General features: G+C 72.8%; 3 protein-coding genes across 3 annotated transcripts; 2 read left to right on the top strand and 1 right to left on the bottom strand.

Annotated features, from left to right (window-relative positions):
- The first annotated feature begins 203 nt into the window (after positions 1–203).
- APOF (apolipoprotein F) lies at positions 204–1,186 on the top strand. Its single transcript, XM_076360562.1, is given in 3 exon segments — positions 204–245; positions 248–983; positions 986–1,186. Coding segments are annotated over 3 exon segments (960 nt in total). The 3' UTR covers positions 1,168–1,186.
- Positions 1,187–2,355: 1,169 nt separating this feature from the next.
- STAT2 (signal transducer and activator of transcription 2) lies at positions 2,356–7,905 on the top strand. Its single transcript, XM_076360537.1, has 23 exons — positions 2,356–2,485; positions 2,599–2,730; positions 2,818–2,968; positions 3,048–3,146; positions 3,217–3,309; positions 3,378–3,456; positions 3,558–3,643; positions 3,720–3,868; positions 3,942–4,100; positions 4,169–4,321; positions 4,407–4,427; positions 4,520–4,613; positions 4,724–4,780; positions 4,861–4,944; positions 5,023–5,121; positions 5,440–5,575; positions 5,676–5,725; positions 5,824–5,912; positions 5,977–6,113; positions 6,206–6,394; positions 6,481–6,538; positions 6,645–7,612; positions 7,681–7,905. Exons 2-23 carry the CDS (start codon positions 2,600–2,602, stop codon positions 7,812–7,814), a joined length of 3,216 nt encoding a protein of 1,071 aa, XP_076216652.1. The 5' UTR covers positions 2,356–2,485; position 2,599; the 3' UTR covers positions 7,815–7,905.
- Positions 7,906–7,927: 22 nt separating this feature from the next.
- IL23A (interleukin 23 subunit alpha) lies at positions 7,928–9,434 on the bottom strand. Its single transcript, XM_076360588.1, has 4 exons — positions 9,105–9,434; positions 8,841–8,939; positions 8,335–8,460; positions 7,928–8,186 (listed from the first exon to the last, which is right to left on the bottom strand). Exons 1-4 carry the CDS (start codon positions 9,294–9,296, stop codon positions 8,040–8,042), a joined length of 564 nt encoding a protein of 187 aa, XP_076216703.1. The 5' UTR covers positions 9,297–9,434; the 3' UTR covers positions 7,928–8,039.
- Between the last annotated feature and the right edge of the window lie 1,233 nt (positions 9,435–10,667).

Raw genomic sequence — 10,667 nt, 5'->3', positions numbered from 1 at the left:
TGCGTGTCGCAACACCTGATAACGAGGCTATAAAGGGGCTGCAGGGGCAGCAGCTGCAGTGGCTGGACGGGGCAGGGGACGCCAGCATCGGCGAGCAGGTGAGCCGGGGTGCTGGGGGGCCGCGGGGGGGGCTATAGCCATGGGGGGGCTGATGGGGCTCTGCCCCTTCTCCTGCCTCCACAGGCTGTCCTGGAGCTGCCGCCATGCCCCGGGCTCTGCTCTTCCTTCTGCTCCTCCTTGGCCTGAGGGGAAGCGCCCTCTCTGCCATGCCCCCTGGGCGGGTGCCGATGACCAGGCTGCGGCGCAGGCGCTGCTGGCGCAGCTGGCAGAGCACATCCCGCCGCGGGCCCTGCCGGGGCACAGGGTCTCGTGCCAGGACCTGCGCCCCGAGACCCTGCCTGGCTTCGACCAGCTCCCCCCGCTGCCCCGCGCCCTGGCCCGTGCCACCATGGCCCTGGCACTGAGCGGGGCCGCCTGCGGGCCCCAGGCTGAGGCAGAGGTGCTGGGGCTGTCCCGGGAGCTGGGCCCCCCCACGGCCGCAGCACTGCTGCGGGGGCTGGCGCAGCTGCGGGGCGCCCCAGCCTCCAAGGTCCTGCCCCTCCTCCTCAGCCTGGTGCAGCCGGGAGGCTCTGTCCTGGCATGGCCCTGCGCGGCACCCACCCGGCTCCAGGGCACCGCAGCCGGCACCCACCCCACCCTGCGCAGCGTGCCAGTCACGGGGCCCTTGGCCGAGGGGGTCCGGGTGCTCCCGGGGGGCAGGGCCCCTGCCTGGCTCCCTGCGTGCCGCCGTGCCACCTGGCACCAGTCCCGGCGCCGGCGGGAGGACGAGGACGCCTGCAACCCGCCAGGGGAGCGGGAGGCCCACGGGGTGCTGGAGTGGGTGCCGGGCGTCAGCACCTTCTACAACCTGGGCACCAGTCTCTACTACGCCTTCCAGGGCTGCGAGGCCCTGGCCTCCACGCGGGCCCTGGAGGTGGCCGAGGACCTGGCTATGCCAGCCTGGCCGCCCTCACCGCTGGCGCCGGCGGCCCCGTGGCCCTGGGGCTGCAGCTGGGGCTGCAGCCAGGGCTCAAGGCTGGGGTGCGGGCGCTTATCAGTTACTTCACCTCGGACGGGGACCCCCCACCGGCCCCCACCGCCCACAGCGGCCCCGTCCTCATCGTCTGAATAAAGGACCCATGCGGCGGCTGGTTCCATGTCCCTGTCTGGGGGGGGCCAGCACCGGATCGATGCGGGGCCGCCCTGCCCTGGGGCACAGGGACCTTGGCCCCGTGGGGAGGCCCTGCCTGAGCCACGTGGTGGCAGCTGGCCCTGTCCCGCCCAGCGTGCTCTGCCCTGCCTTGCCCGGCTCTGGCTCCCGCAGCCCTGTCCCCACGGCCTGTCCCTATGGCCCCAGCCCTGTCCCCACAGCCTGTCCCCATAGCCTGTCCCGGTCCCCATCGCTCTGTCCCTGTACCCAAGGCCTGTCCCTTTAGTCCAGCCCTGTCCCTATGGCCCCGTCCCTGTGCCCACAGCCTGTCCTCATCCCAATGGCCACATAGCTTGTCCCCACGGCCCGTCCCTGTCCCCACGGCCCATCCCTGCCTCCACGGCCCGTCCCCGTCCCCATGGCTCTGTCCCCACGGCCCGTCCCTGTCCCATGGCTCTGCCCCCCTGTCCCCACGGCCCGTCCCCGCGGCCCGTCCCGCACGGGCGCCACCATTTCCTCCCCCCCGTTCCCCCGTCTGGCCCCCGCCCCGTCTGGCCCCGCCCCCCCCCGACGTCATTTCGGGGAAGCGGGCAACCCCGCTGGAACCCCGGTCTCCCGGCCGGGGAGGCGTGGCCTCGCCGCGGCGCTCCGCCAATCGCCGCGCAGAGCGGGGAGAGGGCGTGGCCTCCGCGCCTTCCTGCCCCGGCAGCCGGGAGCCGCCGAGGGCGCCGAGGTGGGAGCGCGGCGCCGGGCGGGGCGGGGGGTCCGGGGGGTCCCGTCTGCGGGGGGTCCGGCTGCAGGGCGCCGTTTGGCGGGCGGGGAGCCCTGGTGGGGCCGGGGCGGAGCGCAGATAGGGGATCCCGGTTGGGGCATGCAGGGATCGCCCTCGGGGGTCCCTTGGGGGTGTCCCCCTGGGGCGGGGGGTGCTTAGGGGCACCCAACCCCCGGGATCCCTACGGGGGGACACTTGGGGTGCAGGGAACCTGCCTGGGAGGTGCCCGTGGGGGTGCAAGGGGGGACCAGTCTAGGGGTGCCTCTGGGGAAGGGGCCTGGGGTGCTGCGCAGGGGATGCGGGGGGCCCCTGGGGAGGAGGGAGGGGGATGTGTGTGTGCGTGTGCCCCCGGCCCCTGCAGCTCGGGACAGCTCGGCCCCCGGGCACCTGGCCCCGGGCAGGAAACCTCTGCTGCTGCTCACCCCTTCCTCCCGCCCCAGGACGGGGCTGCCAGCCCGCGGCACTCCTGCGGCCCAGCCCGAGCCGGAGCGGAGGCACCCGCAGGGCCACCGTGCTGCAGGCAGGTACGTGGGGCGTAGGTGTGCCCGGTGGGGCGCGTGGGCGCTGGTTTTGTATCCTCCGGTCGTGCTGTGGCCGGCGGGTCAGTGGGGCCGCCCTGACGCTCCCCACCCCCCAGCATGGCGCAGTGGCAGGAGGTGCAGAGTTTGGCCAACGCCTACCTGGAGCAGGTCCACCAGCTGTACGCGGGGGCGGCGCTGCCCATGGTGGTGCGGCAGTGCCTGGCCGCCTGGATCGAGGACCAGAACTGGTAACGGGGGGGGGGGGGGGGAGTCCGGGGCTGGGGGCCGTGCCGGCCAGTGTGTGCTGGGCTGGTGCTGAGCCCGTGGTGCTGCAGGCGCCAGGCGGCCGAGCCGCTCTCTTCCCACGCCCGAATGCTCTTCCACTCCCTGTTGGCGCTGCTGGGTGAGTGCTTGGGCAGCCCGGGGCTGGGCGACGAGGACTTCATGCTGAAGCACAACCTGCGCAAGGCCCGCCGTGACCTGCAGGTGGGTGGCGGGGCTGGGGCAGGGGGGGTGGGGGGGGCAGGGGTCTCTGCACCCTGCTGACCCCCCGGCCACTCCGCAGGCTGAGTTTGATGAGTGCCCGGAGAAGTTCGCCAACGTGGTGGCCAACCTGCTGCAGGAGGAGCAGCGGATCCTGCGCCTGGGGCAGGCCGGGGGGCAGGTAGGGCCAGACCTCCCCCCTGCCCCGCGGGACCCTGCCGGCTGCTGCCCGATGCCCTGTGTCTCTGCAGGGGGGGGCCGCCCCGGCACCCAGCACACCCCAGGAGAGCAACCGTGAGCAGCAGATCCAGCGGCGCCTGGCCGAGTTCCACGTGGCCCTGCAGGTAACGGCCCCTCTGGCCCCCCCAGATCCCTGGGGGCTGCCCGGCCCCTCACCCCGCTCTGCCCCCAGGAGGCTGAACGTGCCTTCCGGCACCTGGAGGACCTGCAGGACACCTTTGACTTCTGCTTCAAGGTACACTACCTGCCAGGTAAGGCCCAATCCTGCCTGCCCCGGGAGTAGACGCAGTACAGCGCTGCCCTGCACACCCCCCCCCGTGCCCCCCCGACCCCTCTCACCCCCTGCCCGCAGGCGAGGACAGGACCAGCGACCCCCAGTACGCCCAGCAAGTCCAAGCCCTCCAGGCCAAGCTGCAGATCCTGGACCGGCAGCGGCGGGTGAGAGGGGGCCGGGGCTGGGCCAGGGGGGCCACGGCCACCCTGCGCCCCCTGCTCAGGTGCGTGTCTCCCCCAGGAGGTGCTGGCTCAGATGCAGCAGCTTCTGGGGCGCAGCGAGACCCTGCGGGATTTCCTGCAGGAGGAGCTGGGGGCCTGGCGGGAGCGGCAGCAGCGCGCCTGCCTGGGGGCCACCGTCGACACCCGCTTGCGCCCGCTGGAGACCTGGTAGGGCCGGGGGGGGGGGAGGGTAGACAAGGGGGCTGCGGCCAGCCCCCGCTGAGCCCCACGGCGCCCACAGGTTCACGGAGCTGGGCCAGGGGCTCTTCCAGCTGCTGCAGCTGCTGCGGGCGCTGGGGGACCTGCGGCAGAAGGTGACCTACGAGAGGGACCCGCTGAAGGCAGAGACCCCTCTCCTGGAACAGCGGCTGCGGGAGCTGCTTATCTACCTGCTGCAGAGGTGGGGGTGGCGCAGGGGGCCTGGGGGTGCCGGGGCCGGGGCAGCCCTGACCCTCCCGGTGCCCCCAGAGCCTTTGTGGTGGAGCAGCAGCCCAGCATGCCCAACACCTGCAAGCGCCCGCTGGTGCTGCGCACGGCCAGCAAGTTCTCGGTCCGCGCCCGCCTGCTCGTCTGCCTCCACGACCGCAACCACCGCATGGAGGCCAAGATCCACATCGACAGGTCGGGACCCCCGGGGTGGGCCCCCTTCCTGGCCGCGGGGGTCCTGGGGCCCTGCTCCCTGCTGACGCCCTGTTGTCTCTTGCAGGGACCCCCCCAAGATAAAAGGGTGAGAGCCGAGCGAGCGCCGGCCACAGTTGGCAGGGCTGTTCCCCCCTGGGGGTCCTGGCCCCCCACCCGCGGCCTCTCTCTGCCCTGCAGGTTTCGCAAGTTCAACATCCTGACGTCGAACAGCAAAACCCTCCTGGCAGGGGACAGTCCCCAGGACGGGCTGGTCTGCGACTTCCAGTACCTCGTAGGGGCCCCTGCCCGGACCCCCGGATCTTCCGTGGGGCAGGGGAGCGGGGTGAGGACCCTGGCCCAGCCCCGACCCCCGGCCTGGGCTGACTCTCTCCTGCCCCGCAGACGCTGAAGGAGCAGAAGGACAGCAGGTCGGGCAAGGGCAGCAAAGGTGCCGGCGAGGTGGGTGCGGGGCTGGGGGCTGTGGGGGCGCAGGGGTGGCCTGGTGCCCGACGGTGCCCGACGGTGCCGCCTTTGCGCAGGGTCCCCTGGTTGTGACGGAGGAGCTGCACCTCATCACCTTCACGCTGGCGTACGCCTACTGTGGGCTGGAGCTGGAGCTGGAGGTGAGCGCTGGGGCCAGGTGGGCTGGGGGAGGTCGGGGGGGCTGGGGGCTGCCAGCCTGACCCCCACTCCCCCCGCAGACCTCCACGCTGCCCTTCGTCATCATCTCCAACAACAACCAGCTCTCCAGTGCCTGGGCCTCCATCCTCTGGTTCAACATGCTCAGCACCAACCCTAAGGCAAGCGGGACCCCTCCCCGGCCCTGCGCCGCCCCCCACTGCCCCCAGCCCTCCTGCACCCCGCCCCGTCTCCCCCTGCCCTGGTCCTGGTGTTCGGTCCCCATCCCTGCTCCTCACCCAGTCTCCGTTCCCATGTCCTGTCCCAGGTTCCTGGTCCCTGTCCCTGGTCCTCCCCCGTGCCCCGTCCCTTCTCCTGTCCCCAGTCCCTGCCCCATCCTGGTCCCTGTCCCATCCCTGTCCCATCCCCGTCCCCTGCCCCAGTGCATGTCCCCATCCCCTGCCACGTGCCCCCAGCCCCGCTCACCCCGTCTCCTGCAGGATCAACAGTTCTTCTCCACGCCGCCCCCAGCGCCCTGGCCCCGGCTGGCCGAGGTGCTGAGCTGGCAGTTCGAGAGCGTGGCTGAGCGGGGCCTGAGCAGGGAGCACCTCCTCATGCTGGCCGAGAAGCTCTTCGGTAAGGCCGGGTGCCAGCCCCAAGTCCCCCCTCCCCGCCGAGCCCCCCGGGGCCAGGACGGGGGCCGTGCCGCCCCCCTCACCCTGCTCTCTCTTCCAAGGCTCGAAGCCGTCTCCGGAGAGCACCCTGGCCTGGTCCAAGTTCTCCAAGGTGAGCGGTGCCCGTCCCACCATGGCCCCGTCCCGCTGTTCCCCCATCCCCTCATGGCCCCATTCCCCCTGTCCCCGCTCACCCACCCTCTCCCGCAGGACGGCGCCTCCGGCTTCTCCTTCTGGGCCTGGCTGGACGGGATCCTGGGGCTGCTCCAGGAGCATCTCAAGCAGCTCTGGAAGGATGGGTAGGAGCGGGACTGGGGGGCTGGGGGGGCCGGGGACCACAGGGGCTGACAGTGCTTCCCCCAGGCTCATCCTGGGCTTCGTGAGCCGGAAGCAAGAGAAGAAGCTGCTGAAGGGGAAGCGGACGGGGACGTTCCTGATCCGGTTCAGCGAGAGCATCCTGGGGGGGGTCACCTGCACCTGGGTCGAGCACCCCGAGAGTGGTGAGCGTGCCCCCCCCCCCCCAGGGTCCAGCCTCTCACCCTGGCCTCAGGCCTGCCCTGGGCTCTGACTCTGGCTGCCCCCCACTCCGCAGGGCCCCCTGCTTTCCGGGCGGTGGTTCCCTACACCACAGCCGAGCTGGTGTCCCTGGCGCTGCCCGACATCATCCACGACTACCAGCTGCTGGTGGAGGAGAACATCCCCGAGAACCCCCTCCGGTTCCTGTACCCCGACACTGCCCGCGACGAGGCCTTCGGGCCCTACTACAGCCAGCGGCAGGAGGGTATGGCACGGCACAGCACGGCGCGGTGCGGTGTGGTGCGGGGGAAGCGCCCACCACCCCCTCCGACACCACCTGTCTGTCCCCAGGGAACCTGATGGAGCAGAAGAAATACCTGAACCGGCGCCTCATCCGCGTGTCCTCCAGGTGAGGCAGGGGGACGCCTCGGTCCCTCCGTGGCCCCGCGGGAAGGGGGACCCTCTCGCCTGCAGCCTCGCATCCCCTGACCCTGACCCACCATCTCTCCCTGCAGGCAGGCAAATGAGTCATGGCAGACAGAAGAGGAGTTGGTGGCTGCCACAGAAAACCTGGAGACACTGCAGCTGCAGCCTGGTGGCCTGGGGACACAGCAGCCTGGTGACGTGGCACCACTGCAGCCCGGGAGCTCGGGGACGCTGCAGCCTGGGGGCTCGGGGACGTTGCAGGTCACCTCTGGGAACCTGGGGATGCTGCAGGTGATGACTGGGAGCCCGGGGACGCTGCAGCCCGGGAGCCCAGCAATGCTGCAGCCCTCGAGCCCAGGGATGCTGCAGGTGATGGCCACGAGCCCGGGGACGCTGCAGCCCAGGAGCTCGGGGACACTGCAGCCAGGGCCTCAAGGCCTGGAGCCACTACAGCCGCTGCAGGTGGGATCGGGGGTCTCAGAGGTGCTGCAGCCAGGGATTGGGGAACTGGAACCACAGCTGGTGCTGCAGCTGGTCCCCGAGGGCCAGGGGACACTGCAGGTGCTGCCCAGGGGGCTGGGGGTGCTGCAGCATGTGGGACCTGAGGACCAGAGGACACAGCAAGTGGGACCTGGGGCCGTGGAGCCACAGCTGGTGTTGCAGCTGGTTCCCGAGGGCCAGGGGATGCTGCAGGTGGGACCAGGGGGCTTGGGGACACTGCAGGTGCTGCCTGGGGGGCTGGGGACGCTGCAGCCGGTGGCCAGGGATGCGGGTATGCTGCAGCAAGTGGGAGCTGGGGACACGGGGCTGCCGCCGCCGGTGCTGGGGGCTGTGGAGCCGCTGCTGGTCCCCGAGGGGCAGGGGATGCTGCCACTGGAGCTGAGGGACACGGAGTCGCTGCCCGGGAGCCAGGATGTGCAGGAGCTCCTGCACTCACTGGTGGAGGAGCTGGAGCCGGGCTCGGGGATGCTGGAGACACTGGAAGCCGCAGAGCTGATGCCCAACATGCTGGAGGCCATGGACGGGGGGCTGGAGGGGCTGGGCCCTGGGCTGGCAGGTGAGTGTCGGGGCCGGGGTGAGGGGACAAGGGGGTCCCCTTGGCACTGACCTCTCCCTGTCCTGCAGGCAGCGCCGCGCTCGTGGACCCCTGCGACCCATTCCTGCCGCAGCTTGAGGACCCGACCCTGCCTGCCGTCAGCTCTCTCTTCACCGCTACCGACTTCCCCCCGCTCCACATCGACGCCAACGACTTCCAGTGACTCCCCCCGGCCCCCCTGTAAATAAACCTCTTCCTGCCCCAGCTGCCTGTGCTGCCTGCACTGCCTGCGGGCAGACCCGGGTCACGCCATACACGGGGAGCCGCTCATCTCCTTCAGACCTTTATTAGAAACCCATAAATACCCGAGATAAATAGGGAGCATCGCTCATAAATAGCCCCTCGGGGCGGAGGGGAATAAATAGGGAGGACCGCAGCGGGGCCGGCCTCAGCGGGGGCTGGCGCTGTGGGTGAAGATGCGGCTCATGATGGCGGCGAAGGACTGGAGCCGCTGGAGCGCCAGGCGCTGCAGCAGCGGGTGGGCCCAGGCCTCGCTGGGGGCCATGGAGTGCCGGGGGGGGCGGCCGTGCTCCTGCTGCAGGGAGAGCGGGGTTAGGGGGCCCGAGGTCGCGGCTGACGGGCGCCCACTTCCCCGGCTGTGGGGGGAACAGGCCCCTCCAGAGCTGCCATCCCCTCCTGGCCCCCCCCCCCCCCCCCCCCCCCAGCACCCCCCGGCCCCTCACCTGGACGAGGCCCAGCAGCTGGTCCAGCGCGGCCTCCAGCAGGGGCAGGCGGCGGGCGGTGAAGATGTCGGAGCTCAGCAGGTCCCGGTAGTGCTGCAGCCCCTGGAGGATGCGCCACAGGCAGCGCTGCGGGGAGCGGGGTGTGAGCTGGGGGCCCGGGGAGCCCCGCACACATCCCCCAGCACCCTGGGACCCCCAGGCACATCTCTCAGCATCCCTGGGTCCCCTGCGCACATCCCCCAGCACCCTGGGATCCCCAGGCACCCCTGGGTACCTCCAGCACCCCTGGGAACCCTGGAAACCTCTGGGTACCCCCAGCACCCCTGGGAACCCCAGACGCATCCCTCAGCATCCCTGGGACCCCCAGGCACCCCTGGGAACTCCCGGGCACTCCTGGGACCCCCAGGCACATCCCCCAGAGCACCCCGGGCTCATGCCCCGCCAGGCACCCTCAGGCTCCCTGGCCGCTCCGCCGCAGCCCCTGACCACCCCATGTCCCCCGGTACCGTGTTGTTGGTGTCCAGCGTGGAGGGGTCACAGGCATCGCTGCAGCGGATCCGGGGGGGCCAGTTCTTGGGGTCCTCCTCGCTCAGGTGTGTCTCCTCCTGGCAGCAGGGGGTCAGCGGGGTCCCCACGTCCCCCGCACCCCCTGCCTTCCCCAGCACCCCGCACCCTCGGGGCACCCCTCCTGCCGGGATGCCCCGCACCTTCCGGCGCCTGCAGACCCCCGGCCCCCCCCGAGCTCCCCCAGCCGAGCCCCCCGCGCTCACCAGGATCCGGTGAGGCTCCTTGAGGGTCGCCACCAGCCGCGACAGCTCCCGGGAGAGGCTCCTGCAGGCAGCCCAGTCGGTGCGGGGGGCCGGGGCCGGGGCCGGGGCCGGGGCCGGGGCCGCGGTCGTCGTCGGCAGCAGGAGCGGGAGGCAGAGGCAGAGGCAGAGGCGGAGGCGACGGAGCGGGGCCATGGCCGGTCGGTGCCGCCACCGGCGCCGCCACCGGGCTCTTATGGGGCGGCAGCAGGTGGGGAATCCCCGGGGCAGGTGGCACCCGCCCCCCGTTACTGCGAAATCGCCGCCTCCCGCGAAAGCAGAACTGATACCGGGCCGGGGTCCCCGGGCTGCGCCCCGCCGCGCCCGGCCCCGCGCCGCGACGGGACGGGACGGGATGGGCAGGAAAACCCGGGGCAGTTCCTGGCGGCTCCGCGCCCGGGGGCACCGCGGCGGCAGCGGCACGAGCGGGACGGGGACACCGCGACCGCCCCGGGACCCCCCCCGACCGCCCCGGGACCCCCCGCCCGGCGCACCTGGGCCGCCCCGCCCCGTCGAGCGCACCGGGAGCCCGGGCGGGGCGGGACCCCCCCGGAGCCCGGCGGTGTCTCCCTGGTGTCCCCCCGGTGTCCCCTTGGTGTGTCCTCCGTGTGCTCCCCGGTGTCCCCTCGGTGTCCCCCCCCGGTGTCCCCCGCTGCCCCCCGGCCGCACTGGGAAATCAGCCGGGGCAGCCCCGCCGCGGCGGCTGGCGGCTCCCCGGGGCCGCGGTGTCCCGGAGGGGCTTCCCCCGTCCGCGACCCCCGGGACCCCCGCAGGCCCCGGCAGCCCCCGTCCCCGCCGAGCCGGGCCGTGCTGCCCGCGGCACCGCAATCGCGGCGGCCCCGACGGGGCGGCTCTGGCGCTTCCCGCTCCCGCCCGGCGGGGCTGCCCCCGGCCTTCCCCGGGCCCGCGGGCACGCACCGGCCGCGCCTCGGGCACCGGCCCGGGGCCGAGTCCGCTCCGGGGGGCGAGGGGGGCCGCCCTCCCTCCCCTCCCTCCCTGCCCGTGGTCCTGCCCCGGTGGGTTTGGGGGGGGGATGCCGGGGCGGGGGTCTCGGGAGAGGCCACGGCCGGGGCCAGTGGGGCTCAGAACCACGGTCCGGCCACAGTGCGCTGCCCTGGGGACCCCGCGGGACCCCGAGGGACCTCGTGGGATACTGTGGGGCACGGTGGGACCCCGTGGGATGCCAGGGGACCCCGCGGGACACGAGTGGACACGGTGGGACGCCAGGGGACAGCGTGGGGCGTTGTGGGGCATTTGGGGACACTTTGGGATCCCATGGGGTGCCAATGGGCGCTGCGTGACACCAGTGGGCACGGTGAGACCCCGTGGGACACTGTGGGACCCCGTGGGGCACTTTGGGACCCCGTGGGATGCCAGGGGACCCCGCGGGACACGCTGGGATCCCATGAGGTGCCAGGGGACGCTGCGTGACGCCCGTGGGATGCCGTGGGATGCCACGGGGTGCTGTGTGACACCGGTGGGCACGGTGAGACCCCGTGGGGCACTTTGGGACACTTTTGGACCCGG

Source organism: Aptenodytes patagonicus, chromosome 27 (assembly GCF_965638725.1).
Source record: "Aptenodytes patagonicus chromosome 27, bAptPat1.pri.cur, whole genome shotgun sequence".
In the NCBI taxonomy this organism is placed as follows: domain Eukaryota; kingdom Metazoa; phylum Chordata; class Aves; order Sphenisciformes; family Spheniscidae; genus Aptenodytes; species Aptenodytes patagonicus.
The sequence above is the reverse complement of the archived record's forward strand: the minus strand, read 5'-3'. Positions and strand labels throughout refer to the sequence as shown.